The sequence below is a fragment of the Carassius auratus genome, unplaced genomic scaffold (genome assembly GCF_003368295.1).
Source record: "Carassius auratus strain Wakin unplaced genomic scaffold, ASM336829v1 scaf_tig00215261, whole genome shotgun sequence".
NCBI classification, from domain to species: Eukaryota; Metazoa; Chordata; class Actinopteri; order Cypriniformes; family Cyprinidae; genus Carassius; species Carassius auratus.
The window spans coordinates 291,943-311,896 of record NW_020528011.1 but is presented as its reverse complement, the minus strand read 5'-3'; the positions used below and the strand labels follow the sequence as shown (position 1 = coordinate 311,896).

Here is a 19,954-nt window from a genome sequence, read left to right as displayed (position 1 = left end):
GTGCATAAATACACTTACGTTGTTTTTGTTTACTTCATGTAGTTCTGAGAGCTGAGGTGCATATTTTGATTTTCTCAGATGCATCAAGGTAATTGTGCAAAGGTCTCTCTCACACTCTCTCTCTCTCTCTCACTCTCTCACACACACACAAACACACACACACACAGTATAATTTGCTGTTATATTCCATATAACTCCATATACAAGCCAGAAACTAAGCTTTTTTTTTTTTTTGCACAGGCCTATCTAAAAGGTTAATGGTCCCACCTAGTGATCAACTGTAAAAATTACAAATTGAACCTCTTCCCAAACATCAAGAATGCATGAAATCAATCAAAAAATGTAATTATGATGGAAGTCAATGGGGCAAAAACAGCCATGAACAATGAGGGAGAACAATTTTAAGTCTAATGCAGCACAAAACTAACAATGCATCAAAGCCAATGTTGTTACTAATCTTTGACATGCCCAAGACTGTGATAAAAGGTAATAAACACAATCACTTTTTATATTGAAAACAAGTCTTTTTTTTTCTCCCAAATCAGTGACATAATTTATGAACTTGGTAATTAAAGAGTTAAAATCTTGCATTTTTTTTTTTTTTTTACATTTGGTAGTTTTGATCAGGACTGAGCCTGATTAATAGATTTTTGAAAAAAATATTTATCTGATATATTTTTACAGCAGTTTAATATAGTGGACGTTTTCATCAATGAACATAATGAAAGTCGTGAATTTTCCCACAGTCTATTGTCGAGTTTTTGAAAATATTTAAAGCATTTTCCCAAAAAATGTGTCAAAATAATATATGTCACCAAAAATCATTCCATCTGCTTAAACATAGAGAAAGTTGTGGCCAAAATAAGACTCAACTTTACCCCTTACTGGACGAAAACGTCCCCAACACTGCAGTTTAAGGGTTAAAAGAGTGCTAAGGGAATTATACAAATTAAAATATGAATTAATTAAATTAATGTACAGTACCTCTGAAGGTTCTGACTGTATTCAGAAAAGATTAGATGGCATTTTGTTTTCACCTTCGCTCCATGTAATACCTAATAAAGTAATGTTTTTCACGAGAAACAGCTGTAATTCTGCTGCTCTAGAAGTGCCCCCTGCTGTCAGAGAGGGGATTTGTGCATTTGTGTGCCAAATTGTGTGTAATTTATGAACGGTTGATTAAAAACAACAAGCTTATGTGGATTCTACACATGTAAACAATTTGTATAAGATATCTAAAATTTTATGGAGCAGTTGAAACACATATAATAATTGAATCCATTATCATTTTGACCAAACCTATATATATATATATATGAAGGCTGGAATATGAGATTTACCTTTTTTTTTTATATATTTTCAAAGTTTTATTTGAACATTTTGTACATGTTATCAGATAAACTGTTGTCAGTCATGACTCCTTGCAGCTCAGCTCCTTCTTAACCACGACAGACAGGTACATTGACCTCATCACTTCAGAAGGTGCACCTATCTGCCCGTCAATCTCCCGCTCCATCTTTCCCTCACTTGTGAACAAGACCCCAAGATACTTGAACTCCTCCACTTAAGGCAGGAGATCTCCACCAATCTGAAAGGGACATGCCACCCCTTTCTGGCTGAGAACCATGGCCTTGGACTTTGAGGTGCTGATTCTCATGCCAGCCGCTTCACACTCTGCTGCAAACCATCCTAGCACACACTGGAGGTCCTGGCTCGATGAAGCTAACATGACAACATCATCTGCAAAAGTAGAGACTAAATAATGTGGTCCCCAAACCGGACACCCTCCGGCCCCTGGCTGCGCCTCCAATTTCCGTGTCCAGAGATCAGACCGCTGCCCGATCCACACTGCACCAGCCCCTTACGATTCCCTGGTCCTCGTTTTTTTTTTTTTTGTGTAGTTTAGGGCAAAAGGTTACTTTTTATTATTATTTAAATGTATGCTTGATGGAAGGCATCTTGACCATAATGTCAAAAAATTACATAATATTTCATATCTACTTAACAACAAGTTTGAAGTGCTGAATATGCTGAAAAGCTTTGTTTATTTATGAGGTTTGTGAAAAAAGAAATGTTCCAAAATTGGTGTTTGAAGCTGGGGTCTTCTATCGTACTAGTCCATTAAGTGTCAACTGATTTAGTCATGTTAACTCAGATTGCTATTTTCTTTTTCTTTCTTTTTGCAGTCATGTTTTACTAAAGAAAGTTTGATCGTGAGGAATAAAAGGCTTTCAGGGTTTCTCTTTAACAGTGTATTTTCAAGTGGTTTCAATAAACTTGCCTGACATAGTTCTATAGATTCTATGGAATTGTTTCCCCCAAGGAATCAAAAAGGTAAATTTGGAGAAAAAAAAGTCAGCAACGTTGAGATATTAGTGAACTGTGAGATAGATCAGTCGTGACATAAATAGTCAAAATAATTATTTTTTTCTTCTGTGGTGGAAATAAGCTTCCATATACTTAAAATCATTTACTGCTTAAAATATTATTTTCCTTATATTTGTAAGAGCACATTTGTCTAGTGGTAAGGACAACGGCACCAAAGAAGAACATCTACTTTGGACTTGAACCATTCTTATTTATTGTCAATATGACATTGGAATCAAAAAACACCATGTTAACAGAATTTGAGAACCAATTACAATCAGATTAGTAAGACATTTTGAATTAAGATTTATGCATTTATGTTCAAAATGGGGAAAATAAGAATTATATCTTGAGATCCAAGGAGAATCATCCAGCTGCATAATCTCCCATTTCTGCAAGTCATGAGAACCATGAGTGTTAATGAAGTGGCAGGGACTATCGTTAATTAGCTGAAATCTGTAGAATACAAAAAGACCAAAGCGCAGTATCTCCACTTTGTGTTTAGTTGTTGAACAATGGCTGGAGGTTGGTGTTTGGTTCAGATTTTGGTGGTTTGTGCTCTCTGTCATGCTGTTCCACAATGGAGTAAATCGCTTCAGGATGTTCAGTCTCTGATGACCCAGCAGTTTCAGCTTCAGAAGCCAGTTCAACAACCACTTGACCCGAATTTGACCAGAACAAGATTAATTCGGAAAACCGCATGTCAATGCAAAGTGACCGTTAAAGGCAGTTCATTTGAATTCAGTGATCTCAGTTCAGTTTCAATGGTATCTGTCCAATCAATTCAACGATATCACTGTAAATCAAGTGTCCCCAATGAAGCAAGCCAGAGGAGACCGTGGTGAGGAACCAAAACTCCATCGGTGACCGAATGGAGAGAAACCAGGCTCCGTCTGGGTGCCAGTTCTCCTCTGACCAGGCGGAACCAGCAGTTCAATTTCAGGCTACAGCAAAGTCTGATTGTGCGCAAGGAATCCTCCGTTTCCTGTGGTCTTGACCCGGTGGTTGTCTGACATGAGGTCTTTACAGGGGATCTGTATCTGGGGCTCTAGTTGTCCTGGTCTCCGCTGTCTTTCAGGGATGTAGAGGTCCTTTCTAGGTGCTGATCCACCATCTGGTCTGGATACGTACTGGATCCGGGCGACTGCAGTGACCCTCTGATCTGGACACAGACTGGATCTGGTGGCTACGGTGACCTCGGAATAAGAGAGAAACAGACAAATATTAGCGTAGATGCCATTCTTCTAATGATGTAGCAAGTACATCAGGTGTTATAGGAAGTGTTCCCGGTTCAGGTTTACCTAATTAATGCAGCCTAAAAATCATTTAATGGATTTGGATATTAGAATCATATTAGTGTGTTGTGTATGCCAGGTTAAAGAGATGGGTCTTTAATCTAGATTTAAACTGCAAGAGTGTGTCTGTCTCCCGAACAATGTTAGGTGGGTTATTCCAGATTTATGCGCTAAATAGGAAAAGGATCTGCCGCCCACAGTTAATTTTGATATTCTAGGTATTATCAAATTGCCTGAGTTTTGAGAACTCAGAACGTGGAGAATTATAATGTAACAAGAGCTTGTTCAAATACTGAGGTGCTAAACCATTCAGGGCTTTAAAAGTAATAAGCAAGAATTTAAAATCTGTATGATGTTTAATAGGGAGCCAGTGCAGTGTTGACAGGACCGGGCTAATATGGTCATACTTCCTGGTTCTAGTAAGAACTCTAGCTACTGAATTTTGGATAACTGGAGTTGGTTTACTAAGCTTGCAGAACAACCACCCAATAAAGCATTACAATGATCTAACCTTGGGGTCATAAACGCATGGATTAACATTTCTACATTTGACATTGAGAGCATAGGCCGTAATTTATATTTCTGAGATGGAAAAAAATCAGTTTTACAAGTGATAGTAACCTGGCTTTCTAAAGAAAGATTATCAAATAGCACACCTAGGTTCCTAACTGATGACAAAGAATTGACAGAGCAGCCATCAAGTCTTAGACCGTGTTCTAGGTTATACATGCAGAGTTTTTAGGTCCTGTAATTAGCAGAATTTAGCAGTTAGAAATAACTCGACATCCAGTTTTTTATATCGACTATGCATTCCATTAGTTTTTCAAATTGGTGTGTTTAACCGGGCCGCGAAGAAATATAGAGCTGAGTATCATCAGCATAACAGTGAAAGCTAACAACGTGTTTCCTGATGATATCTCCCAAGGGTAACATGTAAAGCGTGAAGAGTAACAGCCCTAGTACTGAGCCTTGAGGTACTCCATACTGCACTTATGATCAATATGATACCTCTTTATTCACTACTATGAAGGTTGTTCCGTTTCTTCTTCCCATATAGGCGCTATATTTGGAGCATTGCAGGACATTTTAGGGAGTCGTTCAGTTTCCAGACATTACTACAACCAGACAGGCTGCATCCCAGACTGGTGTTGTCTCGGTACCCCTCTACCGGATTCAGTCTATGAGGCGGGAATGACGCCTCCATCTCTTATGAAGAGGGCCTTCTCCACTGAGAAATGAACTGGACACTTCAAATTGTAGAAAATCTCTTTAAATGCACTAAATGGTTATCCAGCATAACACGTGGCAGTACTTGTGTAGTTTAGGTCCAAAGGTTACTTTTTATTATTATTTAAATGTATGCTTGATGGAAGGCATCTTGACCATAATGTCAAAAAATTACATAATATTTCATATCTACTTAACAACAAGTTTGAAGTGCTGAATATGCTGAAAAGCTTTGTTTATTTATGAGGTTTGTGAAAAAATAAACGTTCCAAAATTGGTGTTTGCAGCTGGGGTCTTCTATCGTACTAGTCCATTAAGTGTCAACTGATTTAGTCATGTTAACTCAGATTGCTATTTTCTTTTTCTTTCTTTTTGCAGTCATGTTTTACTAAAGAAAGTTTGATCGTGAGGAATAAAAGGCTTTCAGGGTTTCTCTTTAACAGTGTATTTTCAAGTGGTTTCAATAAACTTGCCTGACATAGTTCTATAGATTCTATGGAATTGTTTCCCCCAAGGAATCAAAAAGGTAAATTTGGAGAAAAAAAAGTCAGCAACGTTGAGATATTAGTGAACTGTGAGATAGATCAGTCGTGACATAAATAGTCAAAATAATTATTTTTTCTTCTGTGGTGGAAATAAGCTTCCATATACTTAAAATCATTGACTGCTTAAAATAGTATTTTCCTTATATTTGTAAGAGCACATTTGTCTAGTGGTAAGGACAATGGCACCAAAGAAGAACATCTACTTTGGACTTGAACCATTCTTATTTATTGTCAATATGACATTGGAATCAAAAAACACCATGTTAACAGAATTTGAGAACCAATTACAATCAGATTAGTAAGACATTTTGAATTAAGATTTATGCATTTATGTTCAAAATGGGGAAAATAAGAATTATATCTTGAGATCCAATGAGAATCATCCAGCTGCATAATCTCCCATTTCTGCAAGTCATGAGAACCATGAGTGTTAATGAAGTGGGAGGGACTATCGTTAATTAGCTGAAATCTGTAGAATACAAAAAGACCAAAGTGCAGTATCTCCACTTTGTGTTTAGTTGTTGAACAATGGCTGGAAGTTGGTGTTTGCTTCAGATTTTGGTGGTTTGTGCTCTCTGTCATGCTGTTCCACAATGGAGTAAATCGCTTCAGGATGTTCAGTCTCTGATGACCCAGCAGTTTCAGCTTCAGAAGCCAGTTCAACAACCAACTAACCAGTGGCTTCCTCCACAAAATATGCTTCCGAAGCCAGTTCAACAACTGACTAAACCGCAGTATCCGGTTCGGAAGCCAGTTCAGCAACCAGCTGACCAGCAGTTTCAGCTTCAGAAGCCAGTTCAACAACCAACTAACCAGTGGCTTCCTCCACAAAATATGCTTCCGAAGCCAGTTCAACAACTGACTAAACCGCAGTCTCCACTTCAGAAGCCGGTTCAACAACCTAAACCACAGTTTCCGCATCAGAAGCCAGTAGTGCAGGCAGATCCCCTTGATAAATGTGCTGTAGCTGATTCCGAGCAGATCCAATGTGGTCTACCTGGGATCAGTGGTGCCGAGTGTGAAGCTATTAACTGCTGCTTTAAAGCACAGCAGTGTTTCTATGGGAGGGCAGGTAAGTGTTCTCAATCTTCTGTTCGTGTTAAACCGATTCTCTGCATTAACCTGCTCTTGTACCTTGTTCTAGTGACTGTCCAGTGTATTAGAGATGGTCAGTTTGTGGTAGTGGTGTCTAGAGATGTTACTCTGCCTCGACTGAGTCTGGATTCGGTTCATCTACTGGGTGGAAATGACCAACCTTGCGCTCCTGTGGGGTCCACACCTTCCTTTGCTATATACCAGTTCCCTGTGACCGCATGTGGCACGAGCGTGATGGTGAGCAGCTGCTACTGGTTTTATTCTGCATTGCTTATGATTGACTGGATGCTGACACCGTACCTATTCACAGGAGGACGGCGGATATGTGGTGTATGAAAACAGAATGACCTCATCGTATGAAGTGGGGATTGGACCATATGGTTCCATCACAAGGGACAGTCATTTTGAGTAGGTGATCTATGACTTTGTGTGAACCTTAATCCCTGATAAATGTTACAAGCTCGCTGTGTTGTCCAGGTTTCTCTTCCAGTGTAGATACTCTGAAACTTCTGTGGAAGCTCTGGTTGTGGAGGTCAACTCTGTTCCTCCACCTCCACCAGTAGCTGCTCCTGGACCTCTCCGGGTGGAGCTCAGACTGGCCAACGGCCAATGTGTCACCAAAGGCTGTGCTGAAGGTAAGGTCTTGTTCTGTGTCTGCCTAAAGCCTTTCGAATTTGAATCTGGTTCAACCGCAGTGTTCCTCAGGGGATGAGGCCTACACGTCCTACTACAGTGACGCTGATTATCCCATCACAAAAGTCCTGCGAGAGCCTGTGTATGTTGAGGTGCACATTATGGAGAGGACTGACCCCAACATTGTCCTGATGCTGGGACGCTGTTGGACTACTTCAACCCCCAGTCCACTCAGTCTCCCCCAGTGGGACCTTCTGATCGATGGGTGAGCTTACAGCCAATCTTGATCCAGTTAGTCTGCTGGGAGACCCTTTCTAACCTTCTCTTTTGTCTTCAGATGCCCTTACCAGGATGACCGTTATCTGACCACACTGGTTCCAGTGACCGGATCTTCTGGTCTTCAGTTCCCAACCCACTACAAGCGCTTCGTTGTGAAGATGTTCACATTTGTAGATCCAGCCTCACTGGCTGCTCTGCAGGAAACCGTATGCCCCCTGTTACTTGAACATTTGTGTTTTTACTACTTGTGGATTCTGTGACTTGAGCCTCTTTCTTCCTTGTCAGATCTTCATCCACTGCAGTACAGAGGTGTGCCATCCATCATCTGGCTCTTGTGAGCAAAGCTGCACCAGGAAACGTGAGTTCTTGCTTTCTCTTGACCAGAGAAACTGAGCATTTAAGCGCGTTCTCACTTCTAACATCTCTATTTCAGGAAGAGACACTCCTATCAAGGCTGTCTCTGGGGAGCAGACTGTGGTTTCTAGTGGAGAAGTTACTCTGGTCATGTAAATCTAGTTTTTAATAAACTTTGCAGAACCCCAAGGTATCTTTTGTCTATTGGTATCTTTGCAGAATCTGATATAACATGCCCCCCCCCCTTTTTTTTTTTTTTTTATTCCACACTATTAAACCAAGGTTCCACAGCCTTTTTATAAGGTCATGCATTCGGAGTCCTGTATCCATCCTGCAGTTGTTAACCTGGGGCAGCACAAGGTCCCCCTTTTTTAATGGTTAATCTTTAACTTTGACTTGGTGAACAGGCTGTTTAAGCCATCCAAGTGTGCATACACCTTGTGGGGGAGCAATTGGTGGTTTGGTGTCTTAAGTGCACATAAGCTGTGGGTACTGAGATGAATGCCCCCAATTCCTGCTGGTACTGAGACTTGAATCTGTTAGCTTTGGGTTACAAGTCTGACTCTAACAATTCAGGCTAAGACTCGACCACCACAATTAGTGAGTCCTATTCCGTGCATTTGTCAGTCATGCTAGTACCATCTGCTTAAATGGGGAAATATTTAGTTGCAAGCTGGGCAGTTGTGGCCTAACGGTTGGACCTGTAACCTGAAGGTTGCAGGTTTAATCCTCAAAACCAGTAGGCAATCTAGGTTAGGGATTGAATGAACTGTGCTCTCTTCCACTTTTAATAGTCAAGTCACCTCTATATAGCGCTTTAAACAAAGATTGTCAAAGCAACTGAAGATTAATTCGGAAAAATGCATGTCAATGCAAAGTGACAGTTAAAGGCAGTTCATTGAATTCAGTGATCTCAGTTCAGTTTCAATGGTATCTGTCCAATCAATTCAATGATATCACTGTAAATAAAGTGTCCCCAATGAAGCAAGCCAGAGAAGACCGCAGCAAGGAACCAAAACCCCATCGGTGACCGAATGGAGAGAAACCGGGCTCCGTCTAGGGGGGGGGGGGCGTTCACCTCTGACCAGGCGAAACCATCAGTTCAATTTCAGGCTACAGCAAAGTCCGATTGTGTGCAAGGAATCATCCGTTTCCTGTGGTCTTGTCCTGGTGGTCCTCTGAGACAAGGTCTTTACAGTTTCTAAAGAAAGAATATCAAATAGCACACCTAGGTTCCTAATTGATGACAAATAATTGACAGAGCTATGGAAGTAAAATAATGACATTTGCCTTTGAAACAAAAAAGCGTGCTGAATAGCACTAACTGAAAAAATAATGCATTGTATTAACAGTACTTGCATTTTAATGCCTTGTATTTCCAGGGCTTGAATTTTTAGGTCCTTAAATTTAATATAGTTGTTTAAGCTGTGAATATTTCAATTCAAAATATTTCACACACCTTATAATCAAATTTCATCAAATTAATCAAATTTCTGTCCATTTTATTTAACTTTCCAAATTCCCTTCCACAAATTCATTGGTTAAAATTCGGCAGATAATTCGCCCTTTCACATCCGGGAGCTGCAGGAATATCAGTAGAGCACAGAGGCATAATCTTCATCTGCTGTCAGTCGCTCACCAGCAGGTGGCGCAACTGGCTGCTGTATAAGACTAAAGCAACAGGTGGATTAAGTAGCCCAATACTTTTACAAAAACTGATCTGCATAAATGGAGCAGACGCTAAACAGAAGTTTTGATTATCGGGGCAGGAAAAGCTGATTGTGTGAATGTTTATTTCAACATCTTTGCCGTTACTATAGACTGTATAAAGGCTGTTACCCGTAACCTACAAGTAAGCAGCATTCTCTACCACAAAGGAGATTATAATGTTGTTTTACCCAACGCTGAAGCACAGAACTAACATTTACATAAGGAAGACATATATTGCTTTCGGTTGTTTAGTTTCCGTAACTTTGTGTCATGGCTTGTGTGTCGCTGTGCTGTAATACCGGGGATCCCCTCACGTCACACTCCAGGATTCCCCAATGACGAGTAACGCTCCTCAATTAATTAATACTGTGATATAAGACCTCAGATCTCAGAATACAATTTTTTGATGATTATGCAAACTATATAGACAGTTAAGCAGATGTAAAATATGAACGAACACTCAAGGTTTCACACGGTTTCCCTCTGAAATCTGTTAAAGAAAAGAAAACACATTAACATGGCTCAGCGCACTGACGCAGTGAGAGCGATTAAAAGACTAAACTCCCAACTTACTGATGAAGCAAACTATATACAGACAGATGAGGATATTAAAGCAAGTCACAGAATAAGAAAAACTGTGTGTTAAACTTTAACGTTAAAAACTTAATGTCTTTTAGCGATTTAACGTCAGCGATATCTTTATCTATCCATCCATCTTCTTGCACTTACCCGGGGCCGGGTCGCGCGGGCAGCAGTCTAAGCAGAGACGCCCAGACTTCCCTCTCTCTAGACACTTCCTCCAGCTCTTCCGGGGGGGATACAGAGGCGTTCCCAGGCTAGCCGAGAGACATAGTCCCTCCAGCGTGTCCTCGGTCTTCCCCGGGGACTCCTCCCTGTGGGACGTTCCTGGAACACCTCCCCAGGAAGGCATCCAAGAGGCATCTGGAACAGATGCCCGAGCCACTTCAGCTGGCTCCTCGCGAAGTGCTCTACTCTGAGCTCTTCTCAAGTGGCCGAGCTCCTCACCCTATCTCTAAGGGAGCACCCGGCCACCCTACAGAGAAAGTTCATTTCGGCTGCCTGTATCCGGGATCTTGTCTTTTCGGTCATGACCCACAACTCATGACCATAGGTGAGAGTAGGAACATAGATCGACTGGTAAATCAAGAGCTTTGCCTTGCAGCTCAGCTCCTTCTTAACCACGACAGACAGGTACATTGACCGCATCACTTCAGAAGGTGCACCTATCTGCCCGTCAATCTCCCACTCCATCCTTCCCTCACTTGTGAACAAGACCCCAAGATACTTGAACTCCTCCACTTAAGGCAGGAGATCTCCACCAATCTGAAAGGGACATGCCACCCCTTTCTGGCTGAGAACCATGGCCTTGGACTTTGAGGTGCTGATTCTCATCCCAGCCGCTTCACACTCTGCTGCAAACCATCTTAGCACACACTGGAGGTCCTGGCTCGATAAAGCTAACATGACAACATCATCTGCAAAAGTAGAGACTAAATAATGTGGTCCCCAAACCGGACACCCTCCGGCCCCTGGCTGCGCCTACAAATCCGGTCTATAAAAATAATTAACAGGACAGGTGATAAAGAGCAGCTCTGCCGGAGTCCAATATGTAACAAGATACATACAGGGACCGGACAGCCCTTAACAGAGGGCCCCGGACCCCATACTCCAGGAGCACCCCCCACAGGAGGCTGCACGTGACACGGTCAAATGTGTTCTCCAGATCCACAAAACACATGTGGGTTGGTTGGGCGAACTCCCATGGAGGCCCTGAAGGACTCCTCCTTAGTCTTGATGGCATCCCTTACTTCTGTCCAGCTTCCTCCCCTGCCATCGGATCCAACTCACCACCAGGTGGTGATCAGTTGACAGCTCCACCCTTCTCTTTACCTGAGTGTCCAAGACATACAGCCGGAGGTCAGACAAAACCACCATAAAGTTGATCATCGACCTCAGGCCTTTTTCATTCACCCAGTCCAGCCTCTCTCAAGGGATGTGGTTCCAGAACCCAAACTGTGCGTTGAGGTTAGCTTGACTATCTCCAGTCAGTTTTTGTCAACCTCCCGCACAAGTTTGGGCTCCTTCCCCACTAGCGAGGTGACATTCCACGTCCCTAAGCCCAATTTCCGTGTCCAGAGATCAGACCGCTGCCCGATCCACACTGCACCAGCCCCTTACGATTCCTCCCACGATGTGACAGTCCTCGTTTTTTTTTAATTCATAAAGAGCTTTTATCTATCTTAATTGCTAAATATTTGAAAACATTTCGGTTTATTTTTATTTATTTATCAGTTTTAAAAGCAATATCTGGCAACATTGCTAACATCTCTCTGGCAACATTTGATCATTTTCCAAACATTATGGAAATGTTATTTTTGAATGTTCTCTGAACATTGTGAAACAAGTAGTAATCTTTAAAAAGATTCTATGAACAATATTGTTTATGTGCCAACGTTTTGAGATATAAGCTCCCATTTCTGCAAGTCATGAGAACCATGAGTGTTAACGAAGTGGGAGGGACTATCGTTAATTAGCTGAAATCTGTAGAATACAAAAAGACCAAAGCGCAGTATCTCCACTTTGTGTTTAGCTGTTGAACAATGGCTGGAGGTTGGTGTTTGGTTCAGATTTTGGTGGTTTGTGCTCTCTGTCATGCTGTTCCACAATGGAGTAAATCGCTTCAGGATGTTCAGTCTCTGATGACCCAGCAGTTTCAGCTTCAGAAGCCAGTTCAACAACCAACTAACCAGTGGCTTCCTCCACAAAATATGCTTCCGAAGCCAGTTCAACAACTGACTAAACCGCAGTATCCGGTTCGGAAGCCAGTTCAGCAACCAGCTGACCAGCAGTTTCAGCTTCAGAAGCCAGTTCAACAACCAACTAACCAGTGGCTTCCTCCACAAAATATGCTTCCGAAGCCAATTCAACAACTGACTAAACCGCAGTATCCGGTTCAGAAGCCAGTTCAGCAACCTAAACCACAGTTTCCGCATCAGAAGCCAGTAGTGCAGGCAGATCCCCTTGATAAATGTGCTGTAGCTGATTCCGAGCAGATCCAATGTGGTCTACCTGGGATCAGTGGTGCTGAGTGTGAAGCTATTAACTGCTGCTTTAAAGCACAGCAGTGTTTCTATGGGAGGGCAGGTAAGCGTTCTCAATCTTCTGTTCGTGTTAAACTGATTCTCTGCATTAACCTGCTCTTGTACCTTGTTCTAGTGACTGTCCAGTGTATTAGAGATGGTCAGTTTGTGGTAGTGGTGTCTAGAGATGTTACTCTGCCTCGACTGAGTCTGGATTCTGTTCATCTACTGGGTGGAAACGACCAACCTTGCGCTCCTGTGGGGTCCACACCTTCCTTTGCTATATACCAGTTCCCTGTGACCGCATGTGGCACGAGCGTGATGGTGAGCAGCTGCTACTGGTTTTATTCTGCATTGCTAATGATGGACTGGATGCTGACACCGTACCTATTCACAGGAGGACGGCGGATATGTGGTGTATGAAAACAGAATGACCTCATCGTATGAAGTGGGGATTGGACCATATGGTTCCATCACAAGGGACAGTCATTTTGAGTAGGTGATCTATGACTTTGTGTGAACCTTAATCCCTGATAAATGTTACAAGCTCGCTGTGTGTTGTCCAGGTTTCTCTTCCAGTGTAGATACTCTGAAACTTCTGTGGAAGCTCTGGTTGTGGAAGTCAACTCTGTTCCTCCACCTCCACCAGTAGCTGCTCCTGGACCTCTCCGGGTGGAGCTCAGACTGGCCAATGGCCAATGTGTCACCAAAGGCTGTGCTGAAGGTAAGGTCTTGTTCTGTGTCTGCCTAAAGCCTTTCGAATTTGAATCTGGTTCAACCGCAGTGTTCCTCAGGGGATGAGGCCTACACGTCCTACTACAGTGACGCTGATTATCCCATCACAAAAGTCCTGCGAGAGCCTGTGTATGTTGAGGTGCACATTATGGAGAGGACTGACCCCAACATTGTCCTGATGCTGGGACGCTGTTGGACTACTTCAACCCCCAGTCCACTCAGTCTCCCCCAGTGGGACCTTCTGATCGATGGGTGAGCTTACAGCCGATCTTGATCCAGTTAGTCTGCTGGGAGACCCTTTCTAACCTTCTCTTTTGTCTTCAGATGCCCTTACCAGGATGACCGTTATCTGACCACACTGGTTCCAGTGACTGGATCTTCTGGTCTTCAGTACCCAACCCACTACAAGCGCTTCGTTGTGAAGATGTTCACATTTGTAGATCCAGCCTCACTGGCTGCTCTGCAGGAAACCGTATGCCCCCTGTTACTTGAACATTTGTGTTTTTACTACTTGTGGATTCGGTGACTTGAGCCTCTTTCTTCCCTGTCAGATCTTCATCCACTGCAGTACAGAGGTGTGCCATCCATCATCTGGCTCTTGTGAGCAAAGCTGCACCAGGAAACGTGAGTTCTTGCTTTCTCTTGACCAGAGAAACTGAGCATTTAAGTGCGTTCTCACTTCTAACATCTCTATTTCAGGAAGAGACACTCCTATCAAGGTTGTCTCTGGGGAGCAGACTGTGGTTTCTAGTGGAGAAGTTACTCTGGTCATGTAAATCTAGTTTTTAATAAACTTTGCAGAACCCCAAGGTGTCTTTTGTCTATTGGTATTTTTGCAGAAACCGGTATAACATGCCCAGGCCACCCCCCCTCTTTTTTTTTTTTTTCCACACTATTAAACCAAGGTTCCACAGCCTTTTTATAAGGTCATGCATTCGGAGTCCTTTATCCATCCTGCAGTTGTTAACCTGGGGCAGCACAAGGTCCCCCTCTTTTAATGGTTAATCGTTAACTTTGATTTGGTGAACAGGATGTTTAAGCCATCCAAGTGTGCATACACCTTGTGGGGGAGCAATTGGTGGTTTGGTGTCTTGCTTAAGGGCACATAAGCTGTGGGTACTGAGATGAATACCCCCAATTCCTGCTGGTACTGAAACTTGAATCCGTTAACTTTGGGTTACAAGTCTGACTCTAACAATTCAGGCTAAGACTCGACTACCACAATTTGCGGGTCATTCCGTGCATTTGTCAGTCATGCTAGTACCATCCGCTTAAATGGGGAAATATTTAGTTGCAAGCTGGGCAGTTGTGGCCTAATGGTTGGACCTGTAACCTGAAGGTTGCAGGTTTAATCCTCAAAACCAGTAGGGAATCTAGGTTAGGGATTGAATGAACTGCGCTCTCTTCCACTTATAATAGTCAAGTCACCTCTATATAGCGCTTTAAACAAAAAAGATTGTCAAAGCAACTGAACAAGATTAATTCGGAAAACCGCATGTCAATGCAAAGTGACAGTTAAAGGCAGTTCATTGAATTCAGTGATCTCAGTTCAGTTTCAATGGTAACTGTCCAATCAATTCAACGATATCACTGTAAATCAAGTGTCCCCAATGAAGCAAGCCAGAGGAGACCGTGGTGAGGAACCAGGCTCCGTCTTGGTGCCAGTTCTCCTCTGACCAGGCGGAACCAGCAGTTCAATTTCAGGCTACAGCAAAGTCTAATTGTGCGCAAGGAATCCTCCGTTTCCTGTGGTCTTGACCCGGTGGTTGTCTGACATGAGGTCTATACAGGGGATCTGTATCTGGGGCTCATCTAATTGTCCTGGTCTCCACTGTCTTTCAGGGCTGTAGAGGTCCCTTTTAAGTGCTGATCCACCATCTGGTCTAGATACGTACTGGATCCGGGTGACTGCAGTGACCCTCTGATCTGGATACAGACTGGATCTGGTGGCTACAGTGACCTCGGAATAAGAGAGAAACAGACTAATATTAGCTTAGATGCCATTCTTCTAATAATGTAGGAAGTACATCAGGTGTTATGGGAAGTGTTCCCGGTTCAGGTTTACCTAATTAATGCAGCCTAAAAATCCTTTAACGGATTTGGATATTAGAATCATATTAGTGTGTTGTGTAAGCCAGGTTAAAGAGATGGGTCTTTAATCTAGATTTAAACTGCAAGAGTGTGTCTGCCTCCCAAACAATGTTAGGTAGGTTATTCCAGATTTATGCGCTAAATAGGAAAAGGATCTGCCGCCCACAGTTAATTTTGATATTCTAGGTATTATCAAATTGCCTGAGTTTTGAGAACTCAGAACGTGGAGAATTATAATGTAACAAGAGCTTGTTCAAATACTGATGTGCTAAACCATTCAGGGCTTTAAAAGTAATAAGCAAAAATTTAAAATCTGTATGATGTTTAATAGGGAGCCAGTGCAGTGTTGATGGGACTGGGCTAATATGGTCATACTTCCTGGTTCTAGTAAGAACTCTAGCTACTGAATTTTGGATAACTGGAGTTGGTTTACTAAGCGTGCAGAACAACCACCCAATAAAGCATTACAATGATCTAACCTTGGGGTCATAAACGCATGGATTAACATTTCTGCATTTGACATTGAGAGCATAGGCCGTAATTTATATTTCTGAGATGGAAAAAAAATCAGTTTTACAAGTGATAGTAACCTGGCTTTCTAAAGAAAGATTATCAAATAGCACACCTAGGTTCCTAACTGATGACAAAGAATTGACAGAGCAGCCATCAAGTCTTAGACCGTGTTCTAGGTTATACATGCAGAGTTTTTAGGTCCTGTAATTAGCAGAATTTAGCAGTTAGAAATAATTCGACATCCAGTTTTTTATATCGACTATACATTCTGTTAGTTTTTCAAATTGTTATGTTTTGCCGGGCCGCGAAGAAATATAGAGCTGAGTATCATCAGCATAACAGTGAAAGCTAACAATGTGTTTCCTGATGATATCTCCCAAGGGTAACATGTAAAGCGTGAAGAGTAACAGCCCTAGTACTGAGCCTTGAGGTACTCCATACTGCACTTATGATCAATATGATACCTCTTTATTCACTACTATGAAGGTTGTTCTGTTTCTTCTTCCCATATAGGCGCTATATTTGGAGCATTGCAGTACATTTTAGGGAGTCGTTCAGTGTCCAGACATTACTACAACCAGACAGGCTGCATCCCAGACTGGTGTTGTCTCGGTACCCCTCTACCGGATTCAGTCTATGAGGCGGGAATGACGCCTCCATCTCTTATGAAGAGGACCTTCTCCACTGAGAAATGAACTGGACACTTCAAATTGTAGAAAATCTTTTTAAATGCACTAAATGGTTATCCAGCATAACACGTGGCAGTACTTGTGTAGTTTAGGTCCAAAGGTTACTTTTTATTATTATTTAAATGTATGCTTGACGGAAGGCATCTTGACCATAATGTCAAAAAATTACATAATATTTAATATCTACTTAACAAGTTTGAAGTGCTGAATTTACTGAAAAGCTTTGTGTATTTATTAGGTTTGTGAAAAAATAAACATTCCAAAATTGGTGTTTGCAGCTGGCATCTTCTATCGTACTAGTCCATTAAGTGTCAACTGATTTAGTCATGTTAACTCAGATTGCTCTTTTCTTTTTCTTTTTCTTTCTTTTTGCAGTCATGTTTTATTAAAGAAAGTTTGATCGTGAAGAATAAAAGGCATTCAGGGTTTCTCTTTATCCATGTATTTTCTAGTGGTTTCAATAAACTTGCCTGACATAGTTCTATAGATTCTATGGAATTGCTTCCCCCAAGGAATCAAAAAGAACATCTACTTTGGACTTGAACCATTATTATTTATTGTCAATATGACATTGGAATCAAAAAACACCATGTTAACAGAATTTGAGAACCAATTACAATCAGATTAGTAAGACATTTTGAATTAAGTTTTATGCATTTATGTTCAAAATGGGGAAAATAAGAATTATATCTTGAGATCCAATGAGAATCACCCAGCTGCATAATCTCCCATTTCTGCAAGTCATGAGAACCATGAGTGTTAATGAAGTGGGAGGGACTATCGTTAATTAGCTGAAATCTGTAGAATACAAAAAGACCAAAGCGCAGTATCTCCACTTTGTGTTTAGTTGTTGAACAATGGCTGGAAGTTGGTGTTTGCTTCAGATTTTGGTGGTTTGTGCTCTCTGTCATGCTGTTCCACAATGGAGTAAATCGCTTCAGGATGTTCAGTCTCTGATGACCCAGCAGTTTCAGCTTCAGAAGCCAGTTCAACAACCAACTAACCAGTGGCTTCCTCCACAAAATATGCTTCCGAAGCCAGTTCAACAACTGACTAAACCGCAGTATCCGGTTCAGAAGCCAGTTCAGCAACCAGCTGACCAGCAGTTTCAGCTTCAGAAGCCAGTTCAACAACCAACTAACCAGTGGCTTCCTCCACAAAATATGCTTCTGAAGCCAATTCAACAACTGACTAAACCGCAGTATCCGGTTCAGAAGCCAGTTCAGCAACCTAAACCACAGTCTCCACTTCAGAAGCCAGTAGTGCAGGCAGATCCCCTTGATAAATGTGCTGTAGCTGATTCCGAGCAGATCCAATGTGGTCTACCTGGGATCAGTGGTGCTGAGTGTGAAGCTATTAACTGCTGCTTTAAAGCACAGCAGTGTTTCTATGGGAGGGCAGGTAAGCATTCTCAATCTTCTGTTCGTGTTAAACCGATTCTCTGCATTAACCTGCTCTTGTACCTTGTTCTAGTGACTGTCCAGTGTATTAGAGATGGTCAGTTTGTGGTAGTGGTGTCTAGAGATGTTACTCTGCCTCGACTGAGTCTGGATTCGGTTCATCTACTGGGTGGGAACGACCAACCTTGCGCTCCTGTGGGGTCCACACCTTCCTTTGCTATATACCAGTTCCCTGTGACTGCATGTGGCACGAGCGTGATGGTGAGCAGCTGCTACTGGTTTTATTCTGCATTGCTTATGATGGACTGGATGCTGACACTGTACCTATTCACAGGAGGACGGCGGATATGTGGTGTATGAAAACAGAATGACCTCATCGTATGAAGTGGGGATTGGACCATATGGTTCCATCACAAGGGACAGTCATTTTGAGTAGGTGATCTATGACTTTGTGTGAACCTTAATCCCTGATAAATGTTACAAGCTCGCTGTGTGTTGTCCAGGTTTCTCTTCCAGTGTAGATACTCTGAAACTTCTGTGGAAGCTCTGGTTGTGGAGGTCAACTCTGTTCCTCCACCTCCACCAGTAGCTGCTCCTGGACCTCTCCGGGTGGAGCTCAGACTGGCCAACGGCCAATGTGTCACCAAAGGCTGTGCTGAAGGTAAGGTCTTGTTCTGTTTCTGCCTAAAGCCTTTCGAATTTGAATCTGGTTCAACCGCAGTGTTCCTCAGGGGATGAGGCCTACACGTCCTACTACAGTGACGCTGATTATCCCATCACAAAAGTCCTGCGAGATCCTGTGTATGTTGAGGTGCACATTATGGAGAGGACTGACCCCAACATTGTCCTGATGCTGGGACGCTGTTGGACTACTTCAACCCCCAGTCCACTCAGTCTCCCCCAGTGGGACCTTCTGATCGATGGGTGAGCTTACAGCCAATCTTGATCCAGTTAGTCTGCTGGGAGACCCTTTCTAACCTTCTCTTTTGTCTTCAGATGCCCTTACCAGGATGACCGTTATCTGACCACACTGGTCCCAGTGACCGGATCTTCTGGTCTTCAGTTCCCAACCCACTACAAGCGCTTCGTTGTGAAGATGTTCACATTTGTAGATCCAGCCTCACTGGCTGCTCTGCAGGAAACCGTATGCCCCCTGTTACTTGAACATTTGTGTTTTTACTACTTGTGGATTCTGTGACTTGAGCCTCTTTCTTCCTTGTCAGATCTTCATCCACTGCAGTACAGAGGTGTGCCATCCATCATCTGGCTCTTGTGAGCAAAGCTGCACCAGGAAACGTGAGTTCTTGCTTTCTCTTGACCAGAGAAACTGAGCATTTAAGTGCGTTCTCACTTCTAACATCTCTATTTCAGGAAGAGACACTCCTATCAAGGCAGTCTCTGGGGAGCAGACTGTGGTTTCTAGTGGAGAAGTTACTCTGGTCATGTAAATCTAGTTTTTAATAAACTTTGCAGAACCCCAAGGTATCTTGTCTATTGGTATTTTTGCAGAATCTGGTATAACATGCCCAGGCCACCCCCTCTTGTTTTTTTCCCCCACACTATTAAACCAAGGTTCCACAGCCTTTTTATAAGGTCATGCATTCGGAGTCCTTTATCCATCCTGCAGTTGTTAACCTGGGGCAGCACAAGGTCCCCCCTTTTTAATGGTTAATCGTTAACTTTGACTTGGTGAACAGGCTGTTTAAGCCATCCAAGTGTGCACATTGTGGGGGAGCAATTGGTTTCGTGTCTTAAGGGCACATAAGCTGTGGGTACTGAGATGAATACCCCCAATTCCTGCTGGTACTGAGACTTGAATCTGTTAGCTTTGGGTTACAAGTCTGACACTAACAATTCAGGCTTAGACTCGACTACCACAATTTGTGGGTCATTCCGTGCATTTGTCAGTCATGCTAGTAC

The 19,954-nt window shown here is 42.5% G+C and overlaps 2 protein-coding genes across 4 annotated transcripts; both read left to right on the top strand.

Annotated features, from left to right (window-relative positions):
• The first annotated feature begins 2,872 nt into the window (after nucleotides 1-2,872).
• Nucleotides 2,873-7,988, top strand: LOC113094129 (zona pellucida sperm-binding protein 4-like). 2 transcript variants are annotated; one of them, XM_026259806.1, is made up of 9 exons: nucleotides 2,873-2,993; nucleotides 6,212-6,506; nucleotides 6,579-6,766; nucleotides 6,840-6,937; nucleotides 7,007-7,164; nucleotides 7,235-7,427; nucleotides 7,500-7,647; nucleotides 7,727-7,799; nucleotides 7,875-7,988. In XM_026259806.1, exons 1-9 carry the CDS (start codon nucleotides 2,883-2,885, stop codon nucleotides 7,949-7,951), a joined length of 1,341 nt encoding a protein of 446 aa, XP_026115591.1. In that variant the 5' UTR covers nucleotides 2,873-2,882; the 3' UTR covers nucleotides 7,952-7,988. The 2 variants fall into 2 exon arrangements, with proteins under 2 accessions (XP_026115591.1, XP_026115589.1); XM_026259804.1 differs by lacking the exon at nucleotides 2,873-2,993 and having other exon boundaries at nucleotides 5,937-6,506.
• A 4,104-nt stretch (nucleotides 7,989-12,092) lies between these two features.
• On the top strand, nucleotides 12,093-19,535 carry LOC113094109 (zona pellucida sperm-binding protein 4-like). Of its 2 annotated transcripts, XM_026259779.1 has the most exons (9): nucleotides 12,093-12,517; nucleotides 17,706-18,035; nucleotides 18,108-18,295; nucleotides 18,369-18,466; nucleotides 18,538-18,695; nucleotides 18,766-18,958; nucleotides 19,031-19,178; nucleotides 19,258-19,330; nucleotides 19,406-19,535. In XM_026259779.1, the coding sequence occupies exons 1-9, from the start codon at nucleotides 12,127-12,129 to the stop codon at nucleotides 19,480-19,482; spliced, it is 1,656 nt and encodes a 551-aa protein (XP_026115564.1). In that variant the 5' UTR covers nucleotides 12,093-12,126; the 3' UTR covers nucleotides 19,483-19,535. The 2 variants fall into 2 exon arrangements, with proteins under 2 accessions (XP_026115564.1, XP_026115565.1); XM_026259780.1 differs by lacking the exons at nucleotides 17,706-18,035; nucleotides 18,108-18,295; nucleotides 18,369-18,466; ... (3 more) ...; nucleotides 19,258-19,330; nucleotides 19,406-19,535 and adding exons at nucleotides 12,743-12,930; nucleotides 13,004-13,101; nucleotides 13,173-13,330; ... (2 more) ...; nucleotides 13,893-13,965; nucleotides 14,041-14,150 and having other exon boundaries at nucleotides 12,094-12,670.
• The last annotated feature ends 419 nt before the right edge of the window (nucleotides 19,536-19,954 follow it).